The sequence below is a fragment of the Sceloporus occidentalis genome, unplaced genomic scaffold (genome assembly GCF_023333645.1).
Source record: "Sceloporus occidentalis isolate IW3139 unplaced genomic scaffold, rSceOcc1.0.p SCAF_3, whole genome shotgun sequence".
Taxonomy (NCBI): Eukaryota; Metazoa; Chordata; class Lepidosauria; order Squamata; family Phrynosomatidae; genus Sceloporus; species Sceloporus occidentalis.
The window spans coordinates 249042118-249065068 of record NW_028316983.1 but is presented as its reverse complement, the minus strand read 5'-3'; the positions used below and the strand labels follow the sequence as shown (position 1 = coordinate 249065068).

Here is a 22951-nt window from a genome sequence, read left to right as displayed (position 1 = left end):
CCTGGGATCTGGCCCTGCTTTTAGCCGACCACAGCAGCAGCCCATGCTATTGAATCCTGGCTTTGGCCGCCGGTGCACTCCATGTGGGGGATGCTGGGATTTGTCATCTGCAAGGCCTTCAGGCGAGCCAAGGCCTGGGTCCCTGCTGCTCCTCCAAAGCCTGAGGCCCCTCTCCAGCCGATCTCAATCCCACTCTCCTCCCGTGGACTCCCTCCCAGGCTGCCCCGGCTGCAACAAAACCAAAGCGGTCTCCGCACTGCACACATCATCCGCTTCGACACCGCTTTAAATGCCACGGCTCAGTTCTATGCAGCCCTTGGATTAACTGGGGACTGTCCCTGAGAAACTGGGCCACTTGGTCAGTATAGAAAAGGTGGCCTGCCGCCCTCCATCCTGTGCCCGGATAACTGGCAGTAAGCACCAACTGGCACATTGCAGACAATCGGAGAGTAGGAAGAGACCCCAGGAAGGGCCCTGATCCAGCCCCAGCCCCTTCTTCCGCCATGCAGGAACTCCCCTCTAAGCAGCCCTGACAGAAAATGGCCATCCAGCCTCTGCTGAAAGGCAGCCTCCAAAGAAGGAGAGTCCTCCACTTTCGGAGGGAAGTTCCTCCTGATCTTTAAGGAGGAGCTCTTTTGATTCTAGTCTGCATCCATTGCTCCATTGGGTCCCATTCTCTGCAGCAGCAGAAAACAAGACTGCTCCCTCCTCAATATGACACCCCTTAAAGACTTCAAGAGGGCTGTCAGTCATGCCCCTTCTTAGCCTTCTCTTTGCCAGTCTCCTTTCATAGGGCTCTATGGCTTCCAGACCCTTCAACATCTTGGTCGCCCTCCTATAGACATGCTCCTCTACATCCTTTTTGAATTGTTCTGCCCAGAACCGGACTCAGGACTATTCCAGGTGAGGCTTGACCAAAGCAGAATACAGTGGGACTATTACCTCCCTTGGTTTAGACACTATACTTCTATGGATGCAGCCTAGAATCGCATTGGCCTTGTTAGCGGTAGCATCACGCTGTTGGCTCACGTTCAGCATCTGGTCTACTTGGACTCCTAGATCCCTTTTCTCAGTACAAACTGTTCACGCAAGAATATCCAAGATGCTTCAGTGGTGATAGATGAGAAAAATGGACTTGCTACCCATCTGCAAGGAGTCCAGACTGATAACCACCGGCTTGCCCTGTCGACCCCTTCACACAGACACAGACAGTCTTAAATCCCAGTTCTGGGCTCCTTGACTGAATTGCAGGGCCATTTCCTCCTAATTTATTGCACCATCAGCAGAAGCTGAGGCCCTGACATGAGCATTTCCAGTTAAGCATGTATTCAGATCCGGCGCTGGAAGTGCGCGGCTGCCGGCAGCGGCAGAGAGATAAGGCCAGCTCCTTGTCGCTAAAAAAGCCCCTTAGTTGTTTTCAATGTGGGTCTTCCCATTCTGATTGTTCCTCCCTAATAATCTCTAGGGTTTGGTCCAGCAAAACCTGCATCGGATAGGACTGTTCAGAGCCTTTCAGGTGGACCCCAGCTAAGATGATCTCTGAGACAGATGAAGCAGATCTGTGCATTGAATCTTCTTATTTAACTTTGTTATTGATTTAATTAATACGTAAGATTATGATTCAAACCAAATGAACAGTCTTGTCTCTTGTATTCCGTATTCCCAAGTAAATACCCACTTAGGATTATTCAATATATCTGAGAGCGCTTTTCTATAGACATAAATGTGTATTTCATGAGTATGTTATGAATATCTATTTTATAGATTTATTTCCATAAGTTTTAAATGTTTTATATATGCTTTGTTATTTAATGGCCTGTTGGCTGAAATAAAATTCATTCATTCATTCATTCATTAAAGTAATTGGCAAAGATTTGATCGACTTGTCCAGGGTTAGCACAAAAGCTGTGTTTTTCTTCCTGTGGTTTCATATCTTTTTGCTCAGAGAGGTTTATTTAGGGACGTTCTTTAGGGGGAAACCAAGAATTGTGTTTCTCTACTGAAACATTAACCACCGATGGAAGACCAGATCTCTTTGTCCTTCAATGTGATCCCTGTCCTCCTCTCCAAAAATGTCTTTCCATTTTGGATCCGGTGCAGGAAGGCTCTTCCTTTGCCAGACTGCCTCCGTTCTTCTTAGTCTTAGTTTTTAAAATACATCCCAGGAGATGATAGATAGATGGATGGATGGATGGATGGATGGATGGATGGATAGATGGATAGATAGATATATCCGTATGCAGCATCACCATAAACCTACATGAAACATGAAATACAGAGCTTGCAAAACACAGCTTCATGTCCCATAAAACTAGATGCAGGCGTTTAAACAACTCGAAGAGCATGCAGCAGCAACAACAACAAATTTGGTTTTCTTTTTCCTTCCGCTTCCTCTTTTCCTTTTGGCTTCAGACAAAACGCCCTTTTCTTGTGTGGCAACGGAGAAGGAAGGCAGGGAACCACAACGTTTTGTGTCGCAATGTCCTTTGTTGTCGTCCGCACAACAGGGAGCGGTTGTGGGTTCAGGTCCAAATTGTGATGCTACTTAGAATTTTGCAAGAAGGGGAAAGAAACCGAAGGCCGCAGAAGCGAGCAAAATGCAACAAAAGCCAAAATACCCAAAAGAGTGAAGACGTTTAACAGGGAAACCCTGATCCGGGAGGAAGCTGTGTTTGGATGCGGTTTGAATGCAAACCTCCTCCCAAAAGTAATCTGGAAAAGCCAGGCGTTTGTCACACAAAGGAGATCCGGAGTTTATCCTGGGAAAACGACACAATGATGCAAAATCCGCCATTAAAGTGGCCACAAAGAAGTGTTAACACGCATCTTTTACTTTCGGGATTTCAGTGACAATGTCTATCTCGCTTTATTTGCGCAGTGGCGCGTGATAACCATCTGCGCAGTTACTTGCCATTTCCGTTTCGTTTGTGAGATGCTTTAAATGCGCTTTAATCTCTCTTTAATGCCAAAATCAGCCCCAGTGTGATAAACTCCACTGCATAATGAATCCAGCTTGACACCGCTTTAATGGCCAAGGCAGCATCCTATGGAATCCTGGGATTTGTAGTTTGTTGCAGCAACAGGGGCCTCTGAGACAGAGATTGACAAAACCACAAACCCCAGAATCCCATAGCACTGAGCCATGGCAGTTAAAGTGATTTCAAGCTGCATTAATTCTGCAGTGCAGATGCACCCTACAAACCACAAAGGCTGCAGAAAAAATGCAGTTCAACACCGCTTTGGCGGCTTTTCATCAATGCTATGGAATCCTGGGACTTGTAGTTTTGTGAGATACTTCGCCTTCTGTGCCAGAGAGCTCTGGTGCCACAGAAAACTGCAAATCCCAGCATTCCATGGCAGTGAGCCATGGCAGTTAAAGCGAGGTCAAACTGCATTAATTCTGCAGTGCAGATGCATCCCAAGACTACTTATATAATTCAGGTTTGACACTGCTTTTAAGTGACGTGGTTCCATGCCATGGAATCCTGGGATTTGTAGTTTGGCAATGTCTAAGTTAGCCTTCTACAAACTAGACATCCCAGGATGGTGGACCCATGGCAGTTTTAAAGTGGGGTCAAATTGCATTAAGTTTGCAGCGCAAAAGTGTCTCTCTGCAGATGCTGGGACTACAACTCCCATCATCCTTACCCCCAAGAGCCATGCAGTTGCCATGGGGGATACTGGGAGCTGCAGACTGGAGGCCTCCCCCTTTTAGCTGTCTCCTTCCTTGCAAAACACAGCTGGAGGAGGCATTTCAACTCAGAACTACACCTCCCAGGATGCTTTGGGGAAGGAGGGCGGGAACGCGGCGTGACGGATGGGCGCGGCGGCCAATGGGGCGCCAGGAGAGGCAGCGTCTCGTCCAATAGGGAGCGTGAGTTGCTGGCAGCTGAGGAGGAGGATGAGTGGCAGCCGCAGGAGAAAGGGGCGCCAGAGGCAAGGACTGCAGAGCCCATCAGGAGCAGGAGGTGAGCAGCAGGGCCAGTGGGGAGGGGATGATGGGAGTTGCCATCCTCACTCCTGAGGCAGAGTCTAAAGTCAGGTGACAAGGGGTTTTTTTAGAGGGGGAAAGCTTCTTAGTCTCAGGACTGCAAGACCCAGCATCCCCAGATGGAATGCTGGGAGATACAGCAACTGCAAGGCTCCCTGATCCCCAGCCCTGGCTTGTTTGTTTGTTTGTTTGTTTGGCAGGGAAAGCATTTTGGGAGTTTCCCCAAACAATTTCATAATACTGGAGGTGAAATTTATTTCATTTGACATATATATATCTATAAATATGTGTGTGTATAATGTTATAATTTTATATGTGTGTGTGTATATATTTCATTTGAGATATAAATATATATATGATTTTATAGTTATATATATTTCATTTGAGATATCAATATATATGATTTCATAATTATGTATAATATAAATATATTTCATATGAGATATATATATATATATATAATTTTTAAAGTATTATCTATATATATAATTTTTAAAATATCATATATATAATATTTCATTTGAGATATATATGATATTTTATAATTATAATATATATTGATATTTCATTTAATATATGCATAAATCTTTTTATAATTATAATATACACACATATATATCATTTGAGATATATGTGTGTGTATATATATATATATATATATATGAATTTATAATTATATATTATGTATATATCACCTGTGATTTTATAATTATATATATTTCATTTGAGATATGTGTGTGTGTGTATGATTTTATAATTATATAATGTATATATATATATATATATTTCTTTTAAGATATAATTCATTTTATATATATATATATATATATATATATATACACACAATTGGATAATTATATACATACTTCATTTGAGATATATATATACATATGACTGCATAATTATAATGTGTGTATATATATGAATTTATATTTCATTTATATATATGTTTGTGTGTGATTGTACAATTATATAATATACTGTGTGTATATATGTGTGTGTATACATATATATATATACATATATATATATATATCTATATCTGTATATTTCAATTGAGAAATATAGGACATGCCCTGGAAAAAGGAGGACCTCTGGTCACCTTGCTCAATGGACTTTTAAGCCTTGCTCCAAATGGAGGACGTTTGGGAATTCCTCCTGGAAAGAAGGCTGAAACGACCTGGAAAAGGAGGACATCTGCTCAGCAGATGGCGCATGTCAAAATCAGGGTGGCAGGGCATGCCAGGTTGTAGGTGCCACAAAACTCACCCCCTTTGCTAGGACTCCTTGGGTTGCAGCATCTCCTAGCATTTGCTAGAGCCATAGAGTTGGAAGAGAGCCCCAGGGGCCACTGAGTCCAGCGCCAGGCCTCTCCCCTCACTCTCTTTATTTTGGCAGACCTGCCGGGGTCCCAGAGGAAGCAGAAGCAGCTGCTGATCCACCAAGCGCTCACAAAGGACCCTGTGGACGTGGAGGCTCTGCGGCGGGCAGCCTTCAGCCATGGGGGGCTCTTGACCGACGAGATCCGACGCAAAGTGTGGCCTAAACTGCTGGGCGTCAATGTCTACAGCTTGCCCCCCAAGCCAGGTATGCCACAGTGTTCAGCTTGGGCCCACCCCTGGAATAACCCTGTGTCCAGTTCTGGGCCCCACAATTCAAAAAGGATGTGGGGAAACTGGAGCCAGGTGTCCAAAGGAGGGCAACTAAAATGGTGAAGGGCCTGGAAACCATGAAGCTTTATGAGGAAGGACTTAGGTTGCTGAGGATGTTTAGCCTGGAGAAGAGATAGGGGTGATAAGATAGCCTTGTTTGAATATTTGAAGGGATGTCACATTGAGGAGGGAGCAAGCTTCTTTTCTGCTGCTCCAGAGACTAGGACCCAATGGAGTAATGGATGCAAGCTCCAGGAAAAGAGATTCCAGCTCAACATTTGAAGGAACTTCCTGAGAGTAAGGGCTGTTTGACAGTGGAACACACTGAATCCCTCTGAGATTTTGGTGGAGTCTCCTTCTTTGAAGGCTGTCTTTAAGCAGAGGCTGGATGTCCATCTGTCAATGGGGATGCTTTGATTGAGAGTTCCTGCATGGCAGAAAAAGGGGGTCGGACTGGATCAGGGCCCTTGCCGTCTCTTCCAACTCTATGATTCTATGATTCATGCTGGTAAAATGTGGGCTGCACAATACAACTGTTGGGTAGATTTGTAACTGGTTGACCAGCCAAACCCAAAGGGTGCTCAGCCATGGCTCCTTTTCTTCATCCTGGAGAGAAGTGACCAGAGGGGTGTCCAGTGGGGTTCTGTCCTGGAGCCACTTTGCTATTCAGCATCTTTATCAATGACTTGCTTATCAGATTTGCAGATGACACCAAATTAGGAGTAGCAGCTCAGATGAGAAGATCAGAATTCAAAATGGCCTTAATAGATTAGAAAGCTGGGCCAGAACTGAGAAAATGAATTTCAATAGGGAGAAATGTCAGATACGGCACTTAGATAGAAATAATGAAATGCACAGATATAGGATTATGGGGGACACCTGGCTGAAGGAGATTTATACATGTTTCTCAGCATCCTTTTTAAATTGTGGTGCCCAGAACCGGACACAATATTCCAGGTGAGGACTGACCAGAGCAGAATACTTAACACTATAACTTCCGTTGATCTAGAGACTAGACTCCTAAAATCACATTGGCCTTGTTAGCTGCCGCATCGCACTGTTGACTCATGTTCAACTTGTGGTCTGCTAGGACTCCTAGATCCCTTTCGCACGTATAAATATCCTTAAGCCAGGTTTCCCCCATAATCCTATATCTGTGCATTTCATTTTTCCGCCCCAAGTGCAGTCCCTTACATTTCTCCCTCTTAAGGTTCATTTTGAATTGGGTTGTTGAGTCTGGGGTCAACCTCCGACAAGACCCTCTCTTGCTTCCCCACTAATAACCACACTAAAGTCAGAGAGAGATGATGGTGGGACTGAGAGAAGCCTTTAGACTGTCAGTGGAACAGCAGGAACAGCAGTTTATTTAGTTGGAGTGTTTTGTAGACTCATAGAGAGGGAGGAGACCCCAAAGGCCATGCAGTCTAACCCCATTCTGCCATGCAGGAATACACCATCAAAGTCCTCCCAAACAAATGCTCTTTTGTACCAGGCACTCATAAGACTGTTCCTTAAAACCCAGAACAGATTCAGAGCCTCTATCAGATGCCAGCACTGTTCCCACATTCTCCCTGTCTGCTGGGGGATTCTGGGACATGTAATCCCCCCCCCCAAAACGCAATATTGCAAAGCTCTAGACCTCGAAGTAAGAAAACCTCATTGAATCAGATCTGGGGTCTTCCATCTTGTTCAGCTCAGTCTTGAAAACGTTCTTGTTGCCGTCAGGCTTTCTCCAAACTGACAAGGGTCGAACTTCAAATGCTCTGCAATTCAGATTTCAAGGTTTGTACAGAGTTTTAAGGACATTTCAAACTTTAATCAGCAATGTTTTTAACTATTTAAAACATTTTATAAAACCTATCAACCTTTCTAATGCTTTTGTATTGTTTTTAACTTGTACTGTTTTAATATTTTTGTTACCTGCCTTGAGTCCCCATATCGGGATATGAATAAATCAAATAATATTAATACTGTAATTCATTTTTGATTTGTGTCTTTAACCTGGCCCCAGGTCCAGAGGTATGTGAGAACCACAAAGATTACAACCAGGTGCTCCTGGACATCCGTCGCTCCGTCCGCCGGTTCCCCCCAGGTAAGATGGATCTCTTGCAAAGGGAAAGGAGGAAGGAGGGAAATTAAAAGGAGGATGGGTTGAGCAGAGCAAGCCTGCCACTCTCTGGATGCTTTGGGCTTCCTTTCTGCAGGAGGGAGGATTGCAAACACAACTTTGTTCCTTAACTGCTCTTGCAAATGCAACAGATGACCATCACTTCCCTTGATCTGGACACTATACTTCTGTTGATGCCACCTAGAATCACATTGGCCTTTTTAGCTGCTGCATTACACTGTTGACTCATACAAACAAAAATCCACCAAAAGTGATACCTTTATTAGCTAACCGAAATGCACAATATACTTGTTGCAAACTTTCCAAGCTCCATGGGCTTCTTCATTAGGCAAGATGTTACAAACCAAACAGGAGGAAAAGAAATAAACAACTGGAGATGTTAGTCAGATGCCTGGATGTTGTTTCAGTCCTTAGTAAAGATGTTATGAAGGGGAGGATATCTTTTGCAGGCAGGCTTCTCCACCTCCTGGCCTGGATCCGGCAATAGGGAGATTGTCAAAGTCCAGGGAATTTAAAGTCCATTTGCATCTCAATGATTGACTCAAACTCAGTCTGCCAGGACTCCTAGGTTCCTTTCAAGTGTATAATAATAATAGTAATAATAATAATATTTATTTATATCCCTCCTCTTCCGCTTTGAGGATCAAGGCGGGTAACAAGCAGAGTTAATACAGTATACAACAATAAAAACAACAAGCCCCAGAAGACCCCGGCCCAAGCCTCCCTCCCAACTATAAAATCAGACAGTAAAACAGGGTTAAAAAGTACCTAACGATCCATCGAAATTAAAGACAAGCCACAACTAAGAAAAATAATAAGAGGAGGGGGATTCAGTTGGTCCTGGACCTTATCCATCAGGGAAGGCCTGCCGGAAGAGGAAGGTTTTTGTCGCCTTTTAAAAAGCCTCTCTTCCGGAGCTCATTCCAAGCTTTTGGAGCGGAGGCAGAGAAGGCCCTCCGGGAATTTATAATAATAATAATAAAATTTTTATTTATATCCCGCCCTTCCTGCGATCAGGGCGGCTTACAACAGAGATTAAAACAATCCATACAATACAAAAGATTAAAATACAAATACATCAGCCCTCCATTTAAAATAACAGGCATAAAAGCCCCATAGCCCAACCTCTTGGCCACGGAAGAGGAGGGAGGCCCACAGGATTTTAGTCGGGGAATGCCTGTTAGAACAGGAAGGTTTTCAGGTCCTTCCTGAATTGGGCCAGGGTGGTAGTCGAGCGGAGCTCAGTGGGCAGCGTATTCCAAAGGGCTGGGGCAGCCGTGGAGAATGTCCTCCGTGTGGTGGAGGCTAACCTAGCTCCAGGCACCTTCAGTAATTGCTGCCCAGACGTTCTGAGGGTGCGAGGCGGAATGTACGGGGAGAGGCGGTCCTTTAGGTATCCTGGGCCCAAGCCATTTAGGGCTTTATAGGTGATCACCAACACCTTATATTGAGCTCGGAAGCGGATAGGCAGCCAATGGAGGTCTTTCAAAACCGGTGTTATATGGCTGGTCCTGGGAGCACCAGTGACCAATCTGGCTGCCATATTCTGCACCATTTGCAGCTTCCGAGTTTGGTATAAGGGTTGCCCCATGTAGAGTACATTGCAGAAATCCAGTCTCGAAGTTACCAGAGCATGTACAACAGTTTCTAGGTCCCTCTGGGCCAGGTATGGGCGCAGCTGGCGAATAAGCCGAAGCTGATAACAGGTGCTCTTGACCGTCGCATTCACCTGAGCTGTCAGGTGAAGCGACGAGTCAAGAAGCACCCCTAAACTGCGCACGGAGTCCTTCACAGGGAGCGTGACCCCGTTCAGGACAGGTGGAACCACCGCCATTCCTGGACCAGGAGAACCTATCACTAGTACCTCCGTTTTCTCTGGATTCAATTTGAGTCGGTTTTCCCTCATCCAGCCCATTACTGACTCTAGACAGGCCACGAGAGGAGAGACTCCATCCCCGGTCACTGCATCAGTCGGAGACATAGAGAAAATAATTTGGGTGTCATCAGCGTACTGATAACCCCACGCCCCATGTCTCCGGATGATCTCTCCCAGCGGTTTCATGTAAATGTTAAATAGCATGGGAGACAGAATGGCTCCTTGAGGAACCCCAGTTTTAAGGGGCCTCTCATCAGAGCACACGTCTCCCAGCTGCACCATCTGGGACCTCCCGGAGAGGTAGGAACGGAACCACTGGAGCGCAGTGCCCCCGATCCCCACCTCTGCCAGGCGCCCCAGAAGGATACCATGGTCTATGGTATCGAAAGCCGCTGAGATGTCCAAGAGCACCAACAGGGACACGCTTCCCCTGTCGATGCCCAGACGGAGATCATCGACCAAGGCGACCATGGCCGTCTCAACCCCGTAACCCGCCCGGAAGCCAGTTTGAAATGGGTCCAGATAATCCGTTTCATCCAAGACCGCCTGAAGCTGGATCGCAACCGCCCTCTCGATCACCTTACCCAAAAATGGTAGCAGCGAGACAGGCCGATAATTATTATGAACCAGGGGGGTCGAGGGAGGGCTTTTTTAGGATCGGTTTTACAATGGCCAATTTAAGATCCGATGGAAATTGCCCATCCCTCAAAGATGTATTAATTATCCGGCGTAACAATAGTGTTACCGCCGGTCCCCCCTGGGCCGCTAACCACGAGGGACAGGGATCAAGAGAGCAGGTTGTTTTCCGAACACTTCCGAGGATCTTGTCCACATCCTCGGTACTCACCAACTCAAACTGATCCAGTTTAACATAGTCCACAGAGGCTCTGGACACTTCTACCCTAGGTTCTGCTATAATGTCAGCGTTCAGACCTTCGCTTATGCGAGAGGTTTTATCCGCAAAAAAGTCATTAAATTGGTCACAGCAGGCCTTAGTAGGTTCAAGGATCTGGTTCAGGGCGGGAGGGAGCTGAGTTAGCTCCCTCACCACCCTGAACAACTCTGCCGGACGCGACTCAGCGGACGCAATACGAGCACCATAGAACGAGTTCTTTGTTGCTCGTATTGCCTCTCCGTAGTCCTTTAACAGTTGGTCTAGGAGAGCCTTGTCGTCTAAGCAAAGGTGTTTCCGCCAACGGTACTCTAGCCGTCGCAGAACCAATTAATTTCACCGCCAGCCTGGTCTTTCTAGATTGCAAGGGGTTTTTCCCAGAGGATCGGAGTGTATAAGTCTCCTTAAGCCAGGTGTCCCCCATAATCCTATATCTATGCATGTCATTTTTCCACTCTAAGTGCAGTACCTTACAATTTTCCCTGTCGAAGTTCATTTTGTTAGCTTTGGCCCAGCTTTTGAATATAGAAAATATCTGGAAAGCAAAAAAGGGAAACAATATCTTCTTCTTCTGTCCCGTTCCACGACTCCAGCAGCCCTTAAGCAGCAGGTGGTTGAATCATGAAACCATAGAGTTGGAAGAGATCCCAAGAAGGGCCATCCAGTCCAATCCCTGCCATGCAGAAACTCTCAGTCAAAGCATCCCTGACAGCTGGACATCCAGTCTCTCTTTAAAGATCTCCAAGGAGGGAGACTCCCCCACATTCTCCAAGGGAGCATCTTCCACTGTCAAACAGCCCTTACTCTCAGGAAGTTCCTCCTAACGTTGAGCTGGAATCTCTTTTCCTGGAGCTTGCATCCATTGCTCCATTGGGTCTCTGGAGCAGCTGAAAACAAGTCAGCTCCCTCCTCAGTATGAGATCCCTTCAAGAATTTAAACAGGGCTCTCATCACCTCTTAACCTTCTCTTCTCCAGGCTGAACATCCTCAGCTCCTGAAGTATTTCCTTGTAGGGCTTTATGGTTTCCAGACCCTTCTCCATTTTGGTGGCTCTCCTTTGGACACGCTCCAGTTTGTCAGCATCCTTTTTGAATTGTGATGCCCAGAACATGGATGTGGGAAGGGTCTTTCCTGTGATTTCTCCCACCCTCTTGCCGTCCCCCACAGGCATGCAGGAAGCTCAGCGCCAGGTCCTGCAGGAGCAGCTGATGGGCGTCATCCTGCAGGTGCTGAGGGCCCACCCGGATCTGCACTACTACCAGGGCTACCACGACATTGCCGTGACGCTGCTGCTGGTCTCGGGGCAGCGCATGGCCGTGGCTCTGCTGGAAAGGCTCTCTACGCTCCACCTCAGGTACGGCGGTGGCAGAGAAGGGCAGTGAGAAGGAGTCGGGGGTCTAAGGCAGTAGTTTCCAACCTTTGGTCTTCCAAATGTTTTGGACTTAGAATCCTAGAGTTGGAAGAGACCACAAGGGCCATCCAGTCCAACCCCTGCCATGCAGGAACTCTCAGTCAAAGCACTATGTTTTTAGAAATGTTATTGTGAGCTGCTTGAGTAGGTGGGATAGAGATTAATTAATTGGTTAATTAAATATAAATAATCTGGACCTGAGCCATAGAGGGCTTTATATTTCAAACCAGCACATTGAATTATGCCTGAAGATGGACAGGCAGCCACTGGCACTGTTAAAGCAATGCAGTTGTTTTTATCCCTATAGCCAGCCCCAGCTAATAATCTGACTGTAGCTTTTGGGACCAAAACCCGTTTCTGACTACTGTTCAAGGGCAGTCCCACGTAGAGCACGTTACAGTAATCCATATGGGATGCAACTAAAGCAGAAGGGGCTTTTTGGTAATATTTCTAAGGAGCTTTGAAGGGTCAAGCTAGCCGTGAGTGGCTGCATGCAGGGCCAGGACTGCCATTATGCATGTCTAGATGTGGCTAGATCAATGGTCAAATGTCTTGGCTGGTGGCGGTGCCTTCTGATCTGGCTGCTACTTGCCTGCCTGCACCCATTTGCACCCAAGAGGTGGACGGTGCATACTGCCTTCCTGCCCAGCTCTGCTCCTTGCTTTAGGGACTTCATGGACCCCACCATGGACAGCACCAAGCACATCCTCAACTACCTCATGCCCATCCTGCAGCGGGAGAGTCCCCAGCTCCACGACTTCATGCAGAGGTACCTCTTGTCCTGTTGGGTTGTGGGCACAGATGCAATAGTAATACTGTTCGATAGGCAATAGTGCAAAAGGGGAGGGGGAGAGAGATCAGGAGTTGGGTCTACATTCATTGCTCCATATTTGTGGCTTTGACATTTGCAGATTTGATTAATGTGTTCTCTCTAGGAATGTCTGGGTCCTCCAGTGCAACTCTATGGAGGACCTAGAGATTCCTAGAGAGGATACTCCACTAAGCATTTATAGCTCTTCCAGCACAAGAGCTATGTCAGACATTGACCACAGAGTTGCACTGGAGGACCTAGAGATTCCTAGAGAGGTGTCTTTCAGGCAAAAGTGTTTTTTTTTGTTATTTGTGTTTTTTCCATATTCCTGGGGGTCTTGTGCCCCTAACCCTAGCCAAGATGGAGGAACAAATGTATTTGCAAAACCGCAATGGTCGTCTTGTGGGAGGGCAGATTTCGGTGCAATGAAAGCCAGGGCCTTCTCACTTGTGGTCCTCTCTCTTTGCCTTTGCCCGCAGAGCTGAAGTGGGCACCATCTTTGCCCTGAGCTGGCTGATCACCTGGTATGGCCATGTCCTCACCAACTTCCATCACATCCTGCGTCTTTATGACTTCTTCCTGGCCTCCCATCCGCTCATGGCGGTCTACTTTGCCGCTGCGGTAGGTCACAACCAGAGGCGGGCATTTTTCCTTTTTAATTGTTATTCTATATTTGCTAAACAATTCCATTTCTTAGCCCAATATTCTCTTCCAACCACCACTCTTTCTCTCTATTTCCTATTGGTTTGTCTTGTCTTAGTGCAGTAAGCATATTATCCCTATTCATCATTTCCTTTAACATAATTAGCCATTCTTCTTTAGCTGGTATTTTTCCTTCTTTCCAATATCTAGCATAACAGATCTTAGCCACTGATAACCTATAAAGTATCTCCCTCCGATATTTTAATTCGATCTTAGAATTCAACATAAAGGTCATATTTAGCAAAGAGAATTCCGGTTCTAGAGGCAAAGTTACTCGTAAAACCTCTGCCATTGTTGCATGGATATTTTGTCCAATGCTTTCTTGCTAACTTGCCTTTCCGCCGCGTGTGGAAAAAGGAGCCATTTGCCTCTTGGCGTTTCCAGCAACTAGGCAAACCTCGTTTATACATGGAATTCAGTCCATATCGGGCAAATACCACCTAGGAAGCAATTTTTAAAAAATCCTTTTAAATGTCAAGATAGTGTGAATTTGCTTGAGTTTTTCCATGCCTTTTCCCAGTGTTCTGTTCCTATATTTCTACCTAAGTCCTGGGCCCATTTAATCATAGGATGTTTCTTTTTCTCATTCCCTTTCATTCGTGATTTTGCAGGATTTTGCTCCATGGTGCTTCTCTTCTTCCAAGAACATAAGGAGGGGGGCATTTTGTGACCAGAGGGGAGTCCCTTCCTACCCTTCTCCTCAGTGCCATGTTTGCTTCAGGCTGTCTGGGGCTTTAGGGCTGAGATTAGTCTATCTCAAGGTTGGGAATCCATTGCTGGACTGCAGCTCTCATCTGCCTTAGCCACTCCTGGAGTCGTAAAGCATAGCCAGTCAGAAGAATATGAACACCGAAAAGTACTGCAGATCGCTAAGAAGGAGGGTTCAAAGCAGCTCGGGAGGAGCTGGGAGATTTAGAGGCAGTTGTTTCAAGGCACCAGGTGCCTAATTAGTCCAGCGTCTCCTGCTTAACCAACTTCGAGAGTGGCATCATCTGCCTTTGGTTTCTTCATTGCTTGATGCATGGTGGTAATGGGTCTTCTGCATCTACAACCTCCTGCCTCAGACCCCAAGTTCTCAGACTCTCAAAGGCCACCATCATCAGGAGCTGCAGATTCCTGGCAACCTGTCTCCTCCTTCATGCCTGAATCTTCTTGCTCCAGAGGCTGATAACAACAGGATCCCATTTTTGTGCTCTTCCAGATTGTCCTCCACCGTGAAGAGGAGGTCCTGGCTTGCGACTGTGACATGCCCAGCGTCCACCAGCTCCTCTCTCGGATCCCTCAGGATCTGCCATACGAGACCCTCGTGCTCCGAGCCCAGCAACTCTTCAGGCGTCTCCCGCACACCGAACTGGCCAAGCAGGCCGCCCTTCAACTCCACAAGAGGTAAGAATCATAGAATCATAGAGTTGGAAGAGACCCCAAGGGCCATCCAGTCCAACCCCATTCTGCCATGCAGGAAATCACAACAAAGCATCCCTGACAGGTGGCCATCCAGCCTCTGTTTAAAGACTTACAAAGACGGAGACTCCATCACTCTTCAAGGGAGCAATGTCTTCCGCTGTTGAACAGCTCTTACCTTCAGGAAGTTCCTCCTAATGTTGAGGTGGAATCTCTTTTCCTGCAGCTTGCATCCATTGCTCCAGATCCTTTTCTCTGGAGCTTCAGAAAACAAGCTTGCTCCCTCCTCAATATAACATCCCTCCAAATATTTAAACAGGGCTATCATATCACCTCTTAACCTTCTCTTTTCCAGGCTAAACATACCCAGGTTCCTAAGTCTCTCCTCATAAGAGTTGGACTGGATGGCCCTTGTTGGGCATCCAGAGAAGGGGGTCCAACAACATGAGATGGGGCATGGGGCAAGCTGGTGGGTGCGTCTGAGTCTCCAGCTCACAGCCTTCTGGGCGGCGTCTCCTAAGCTGTGTAACTCCCTGCCACAGGAAACTAGGCTGGCACCTTCCCTGCTCTCCTTTTTCCAGCAGCAAAATGCCTTTAGTCCCCGACTAACCCTCAAACCACTACAGCAACTGACTTGCGTTTTTGTGCAAGTGCTTACACTGCATTTGTGGGAAGAAAAATCTCTTCCAGGATTGCTGTGGATCGAAAGTGCTTGCTTCTCCTTCTCCTGCCTGGCCCAGCTCTCTCTCTCTGTGTCTCATAACTGGACCAACTAACTTGAGAAGAAAGAAAAATATTTTAATCATGAATGTTTGCTTAATGCCCTATAATTTCACATCTTTGCTAGCTGTTTGTCCGTCTTGTGACTCACCGCCTTCCTGTGGGGCCTCCTCTGACTTATTGAGATATTGATTTATTGTGCTTGGAATGCTCCCAAGGACTCAGACCTTTTTTGCATGAGAGGGAGTGGGGTTATTTGTTAATACCTTTAAAAAATAACACAAGGCTGTCCTTTTGCTCAATAGCTGGGATGGAGAAAACCCTAAGAGAGGAACTAAACAGAGCCTGGAGTTTGAAAGTGCCATCTTTGAGCTCCTCATCCCCTTCTTTCTGAACTCAGCCACAAAGTCCAGCCTCTTCCTTAGGGTTTTCCAACTGGATGGACTAAACTAGAGTTTCCCAAATGGTGGACCTCCAAAACAAGGATTTTGGACTTCAGCTCCCAGAATTCCTGGTTGTAGGTCCAACTTGCTAGGACTTCTGGGAGTTGAGGACCAAAGTTTGGGAAACAGGGGGCTAAACCAATAATTCATAGGATTGCATTTGCTTTGGGGTTTTATTTGACCTGTATTAACTGTATTCTGTCTGTGCCAGCATCAGCATCGGGTCTTTCTCCGAGTTCCAGCAAGCAGCCTCCTGCCAGCGTCCGGATGCCATCCTTCGCCAGCAGCAACAACACATGACGGTGCCTGGCAAAGCCAAACCGGACATCCTCCTCCCCACAGCGGAGCACAGCCCCTTGGTGAAGGCGGCCGTCTGGGGGATTTCGGCCACCCTGGGGGCCGCTGCATTGGCCGTCACACAGACCGCCTTGGAGTGGGCACCCGAATTCCTCCTCCAGCTCTTCTAGGCCATGAAGGGACTTTGTCATGAATTTGTTGGGGATGTTGGCACTCTGGATCTCCCGCATTGCACTAAGGAACAGCACTGGGATTCAGGACGCTGTGAGCTGAACCCAGGACTCTCAAGTCTCCTGGCTTTTTTGAAGGGTAAAAGTGACCCAGCATGGGCAAGTCACTGTCCCTGAGCCTCAGAAGGAGGCAATGGGACAAACCTCTTCTGCATATATCTTGCCAAAAAATATCCTTCTTTTTAGAGCCACTATGGTGCTATGGTCTGAGTGTTGGCTAGGACTGTGGAAACCCATTGGGTGACCCTGGTTAAGTCACACTGTCTCAGCCTCAGAGGAAGGCACTGGTGGCAAGCCTCCTCTGAAGACATCTGGCCAGAAAACCTTAGGATAGGGTTGCCATGAACTGGAATCAGCTTGAAGACTCCTAACAAGGAGGCAAGTGTTGTTGTTTGAGTACTATCTTAGGATTCAAATCCCTATTCAGCCATTAGTGACCTTGGGGAAATTGCTCTCATCCTCAGCCTAAGAGGAAGGCAATGGCACATAAATCTTTTGGGAAGACAGTGTGGCATAGGGGTTCGAGTCCTGGCCTAGGTCTCCAGTAGACCAGGGTTTGAATCCCTGCTCAGTGATGGAATCCCACCAGGTTACCTTGAGTGAGCCACACTCTCTCAGCCTCAGAAGACGGCAATGGGGGCAAACCCTTGAAGAAATCTTGCCATAAAAACCTTGTAGTAGGGTTGCCATAAGTAAAAAATGGCTTGAAGGCGCACAGCAACAAAAAAGGGAGCTAAGACATAGGACAATGGTGGGGGAAAACAGCAGCCAGCCAACAGCAGAGGGTCCATAGGTTCTTGCCATCAGATGGGACTTCCCAACTATGGCCAAGCACATGCCAGACCTCCGTACGCACCATTGCCTTGGTGTAGGTGTGCACCTGATCTTTGTGGGGGCTGCAGGCTAGTTAAACTCTTCCTCCTCCATTTTGCCAGGATAGAGATTAGGTCAGTTCTTTCCTTGCCAAAGGCTGTCTTCAAACCAGTAGTTCACTCAAAAGAGATGCCCTTGGCAAGGAGCAAAGAGCACATGCCTGCCACAGGGTTAGAAAGGTCTGGGTCTTCTTGCAGGAGGGGAAGCAAGCATCCCTTGGTCTGGTGTGGCAAAGGATATCTCTACAGTACTCTTAGTACATTGAACTTTCTTTTATCATGGATGCATGGGATATATGGGCAAAGTGGAGCCTTCAGGCTTCATGTAACTCTGGAACGGCACCTTTGCAGCCCTCAAAATTCCCTGGCAGCCCCTTCCAATCCCTCCCAATTTGGGAAGGTGGCAATTTCCCACTCCAAACGTGTGCACAGGCACAGCCGAAAAAAGAAGGTGGCAGCATGAGGTTTCGTAGACTTCAGCCTGCTTCTTCAGGTGCAGCTAAAAATGCAAACATACACGTAAACGTGCATCTGAAGAAGTGGGCTGAAGTCTAGGAAAACTCATGCTACCAACTTCTTTCAGTTAGTCTCAAAGGTGCTACTGGATCCTTTTGCATACTGATTTTGCAGACTAACACGGCTATATCTTTGAATTCTACAGACATTGCCTTTTTCTCCAAATTAGCTATTGCTCAAAAACAGGCTGAAAACGGCAGCTGGAAAAGTGACACGGTGCCGTTTCTGGTGCGCTGCAATGCACTGGACGCAGCTTGTAAGGGGATTAAAACCAGCCCATGTGCAGTTTCCCACCACTTTTAAACCGGGACTTTCAGGAACCCTAAAAATAAGATTAGATGAGGCATAGAGGTCTAAATGTGGGGAAGAGGTCCACAAGAGCATCAGGAAGGAGCAAGAGTTTTCCCTTCCTAGTCTCATAAATTGAGTCTGTGGTCCTGGGTGCCCACCTCTTAGTGGGACAGGAAACGGGGGCCATGCATTGAGCAGTTGCGCTCTGCAAGGACTGCATTTAGTCAACCATTGCCAATGGAGGCCCAAATTGGCATCATTCTTTCCAATGTTTCACAAATGAAAGCCAGGATGGCAGATATTATTAATGGGGAAGAACAGACAAGCTAGACGAGGCTGCAGCATTTTGTTGAATGGGAAAGGGCAAGATTCTACCCTCTTCTCCCTCTTAGCATGCAACGGGTCCTGGGTTCAACTCCTGGCATCTCCAGAAATGCTGGGATTCCTGAAGATGACTCCTGTGCGAAACTCTGGAGAGCCAGTGGTCATTCTGGGTGGACAGGGCTGGCCTGATTTTCTGTGCTTCCTCTGTCCTTATCTGTTCTTATGGTCCCCTATTGTTGGAACTGCCCAAAAGGAGCCATCGTCTGCCCTTTCTTCCCAGGGATATTGGCTCTGCCCAAAGCACTCTGTGCGATTTGAACCCTCATCCAGGCAGATGGGACCATTGAATCTCACTAGAATCTGGTTTTGTTGCAGAATTGCACAAAACTAGACCAACAAGGGAGGCCTTTTGCAGCACTGTCCCTGAACACTGCTTTGTTTTTAAAGTCCCCATCTTTCAACCCCTGCCATGGGGTTCTTTAAAGAAATAGGCAAAACACAAACTGGGACAGAAGTTGTCCAAATAAATATACAGTCAGCCCTCTTCAGCCACAAATTCAAGCATCCATGGCTTGAAAATAGTCCAAAAAAGTATAAGTTCCAAATAGCAAACCTTGATTTTGCCCATTTACAAGGGGCGCCATTTTATATAATATATAAGGGACGCCATTTTACTATGCCATTGTATTTAATGGGCATTGAGCATCTTTTTAGTTTTATTTTAATGTAAATGCAGTGAAGTCTATTGAAAGCAAAGTATGTTCCAACAAGGTGTGTAAACCTGTCCTTTTGAAGAACTGAACATTTGGGTATTGTGGACTAAGTGCTACCTCGGGTTACGAAATTAATTCGTTCCGCGGCGCCGTTCGTAACCCAATACATTTCGCAACCCGAAAAGGCTTTCCGTTAGCGCTGGAAAGCCGCTAGCCGCGCTTCGCATTTGAATTTCGCGCCGAAACGCGCCGAAATGAATTTCGTAACCCGAAAAATCTTTCGTTACCCGGAACAGTTTTTTCCAATCTAACGTTTTCGTACCCCGGAAATTTCGTAACGCGATCAATTCGTATCCCGGGGTACCACTGTACACTTGATTCTGCACCCATGAATCCATCTGTGGGCGCAATAGTGTTTTTGGCTACCTAGTACATTGGATTTCTTACTGGGATCGTGATGGGCCTTAGATCAAGGCGCTCAGTGGAAGGTTTATATGAGACCTTCCAACTGCTGTAACCTTGCAAAGGATTGCACCTTATGGTTAGCAAAGGTGGGCTGAGGCAGGGCCTCTGAATGACCAGCAGAAGGAAACGGCATTTATCCCTGCTTTATGTGCTAAAAAACCAGGCTGCCCAGTTCGCAACCAAAGAAATGCTAACAAGACATTCACTGCCGAAGCAGCTGGCTGAGAATCTGCTTTGTATTCTTGACTGCAAAACCACAGGTCTTAAGTGTGCGCTCTTTGTTATGTGCCTGACTATTACGAGGGTCTCATTGCAGCCCCTCATTGCTGCTAAGAACTCTTATCATGGCTTCTCTTGAGGTCCTATTTGGATCCCTGCCTGCCTGCATGGATCCCTTTTTATGCATAGGAACTCTTGACATGGACAGGGACAGTGGACCAGTTATCTTCATTGGCCAAATGGACTTTGGTGTTGTTTATGACATGAAGGAGGTCGGGAGTTTATCCAGCAAATATCCCGGAAAAACCACGCAATTACGCGAAACATTTCACACGACGTCCCACAAAACCCACCATTAAAGTGGTCACAAAGAAGCATCAATGCGCATCTTTTTACTTTTGGTATTTCAGCAACAATGCATTTCCGACATGGCTTTATTTGTGCAGTTGCGTGTGATAATCATTCGCACAATTACTCGCCATTTTTGCTTTATTTGCGGGGTGCTTTAATCTCTCTTTAGTGCCGAAATGAGCCCCAGCGTGGTAAACTAGTTTGAGAAGGCGCTTGATGCCAGGGGCTTAAATGTTTATTGCATATTTATAACATTTGGGTACTGCTTTCCTCTTCAAACCTAGCTGCTGGCTCCATCCGGAGCTTGGAAAAGCTGTTTTAAAAATGGATTACAAGTCCCAGCTGATGCAGGATTCTGGGAACTGCAGTCTCCCAAAGTAACTTTTCCCAAGCTCTCATCTCATCCCCAGCCTTTTTATTTTGCAGTGAGACATTGGAATGGTGCTTAATAAATGGAGGGAGGCAAGTTTGCCCATTGCAGATTCTCCCCAAAACAGGGCATATTACCTGCCTGGAGGACAGGAGGACTCCGCTTTTGCTGGACTCAAGTGCCATGTGAGAAGAAAGGCTGTTGTAAAATAAATACTTTGGACCTATCCCTGGCTCTGTGGTTTTGACTAACATGACCGTAACCCCCTTTTCACCACCCATTCAGCCGCTCATTTGTGGGGTCCAGGGATCACTGGAGGGGTCAAGGTGGGCATGTGTGCCAGTTTGGGGGGTTTTCAAGGCAAAACATAAGGTCGACTGAGCACAAGCAATGAATTGTGCCAGCTGTGAAAGGGAAAGAGTGTAATGCGGCAGCTAAAAAGGCCAATGCAATTTTAGGCTGCATCAGTAAGAGTATTGTATCTAGATCAAGGGAAGTCATAGTGCCACTCTATTCTGCTTTGGTCAGGCCCCACCTGGAATATTGTGTCCAGTTCTGGGCGCCACAATTCAAAAAGGACATCGAGAAACTGGAGCCATGTGTCCAAAGGAGAGCGACAAAAATGGTGAAAGGTCTGGAAACCATGCCCTATGAGGAATGACTCAGGGAGCTGGGGATGTTTAGCCTGGAGAAGAGAAGGTTAAGAGATGATATGATAGCCCTGTTTAAATATTTGAAGGGATGTCATATTGAGGAAGGAGCAAGCTTGTTTTCTGCTGCTCCAGAGACTAGGACCCAATGGAGCAATGGATGCAAGCTACAAGAAAAGAGATTCCACCTCAACATTAGGAAGAACTTCCTGACAGTAAGGGCTGTTCGACAGAGGAACACACTCCTTCCTCGGAGTGTAGTGGAGTCTTCTTCCTTGGAGGTCTTTAAACAGAGGCTGGATGGCCATCTGTCGGGGATGCTTTGATTTGGATTTCCTGCATGGCAGAAAGGGGTTGGACTGGATGGCCCTTGCGGTCTCTTCCAACTCTACGATTCTATGATTCTATGATGGGGCTTTCAAGTCTCACTATGGTTTTAGGAAAGCCAGCATGGTGTCACGGTTTGAATTTTGAACCCTGGGAGAGCTGGGTTCGAACCCCTGCTCAGCCATGGAAACTCACTGACTATGAGAAAGCCACACACTCTCAGCCTCAGAGGAAGGCAAATTTCCTTGGAATAAACCTTTTGGGTGGCATTGTGGTATCGTGGTTTGGTATAATGGTATAACGAGGAGGTATAATGGTTTGAGTGGGTGACCAGGACTATAATCCCTTCTGCTCATCCATAGAAACTCATTGGTTGACCTTGTGCAAGTCACATTCTCTCAGCCACAGAGGAAGATAAAATCTTGCCAAGAAGATGCTATGATTCTATGAAAGTCCTTATGGCTATAAGGTTGCCATAAGTCAGAAATGACTTCAAGGCACAAGTGCAGAAGAAGTCAGGATGAGGGAAATAATGAGCCAGAGGCAAGACTCTGATGGGATTCATCTTTCAAGCTAACATTTCTGTGCATGGTTACCTCCACCTCTAACTTAAAAACTAATCAAGGAATTTAAAGCCACGGGAGTGCAATCCCCAGCATTCACCGTTGGTTCTCATGGCTAGGGTTCGAAGTCCAACAACTTCTGGAGGCCATATGGTTCCTATCCCCAAACTAACAGGTCCATTTGCGTAGACACAGAAGGTCTTCTGTTGAACCTCAGTGTTTTGCAAGCCGACGCTGTACATGATGGTATTGTGGGAAAGCTGCAGTTGTGCATTTCTGCAAGAGGTTGGACTATATGGCCTTTATGGGCCCTTCCAACTCTTATGATTCTGCCTGCAAATCTAAATACCATTGATTTCAACGGAGCTTACTCTCAGGTAGCTGTGGATAAGAAACCCATAGATGATCATTTGTACTTCTCTGTGTATTTGGCTATGTTCTGTGACCACCAACACCCCAGAACTTGGCTTCTTGAAAATTTCCATACAGATTGTTGTTTTTTTAACAAGTTTCTGGCCTCACGGCTGGAATGCCGAAAACAGGTAACCCCAGGCCTGGTGACAAACACAAAACTCTCCGCAGCCAGGTGTGGCGAGAAGGAGTTGCAGGTGGTAAGAATGAGACATTGCCATAGGTCTGTCCCTCTTGCCTGGCAGAAAAAGAAGGAAAATGCATGCATACCAGACAGTTTACTCTATGATCTGAAATGCAAGTATATCGTGTTGTTGTGCAACAG

General features: G+C 46.5%; 1 protein-coding gene across 1 annotated transcript; it reads left to right on the top strand.

Moving 5' to 3' along the window:
- Positions 1–3894: 3894 nt before the first annotated feature.
- LOC149317777 (TBC1 domain family member 20-like) lies at positions 3895–20892 on the top strand. Its single transcript, XM_089518189.1, has 8 exons — positions 3895–3968; positions 5390–5578; positions 7655–7735; positions 11707–11893; positions 12618–12719; positions 13241–13382; positions 14665–14849; positions 16239–20892. Exons 1-8 carry the CDS (start codon positions 3902–3904, stop codon positions 16492–16494), a joined length of 1209 nt encoding a protein of 402 aa, XP_089374315.1. The 5' UTR covers positions 3895–3901; the 3' UTR covers positions 16495–20892.
- The last annotated feature ends 2059 nt before the right edge of the window (positions 20893–22951 follow it).

Coding starts and splice junctions, on each gene's coding strand:
- LOC149317777 (XM_089518189.1), top strand. CDS start 3,902: ATGAGTGGCAGCCGCAGGAGAAAGGGGCGCCAGAGGCAAGGACTGCAG. Junction 7,736..11,706: donor CGTCCGCCGGTTCCCCCCAG/GTAAGATGGATC, acceptor CGTCCCCCACAG/GCATGCAGGAAGCTCAGCGC. Junction 12,720..13,240: donor CTCCACGACTTCATGCAGAG/GTACCTCTTGTC, acceptor CTTTGCCCGCAG/AGCTGAAGTGGGCACCATCT.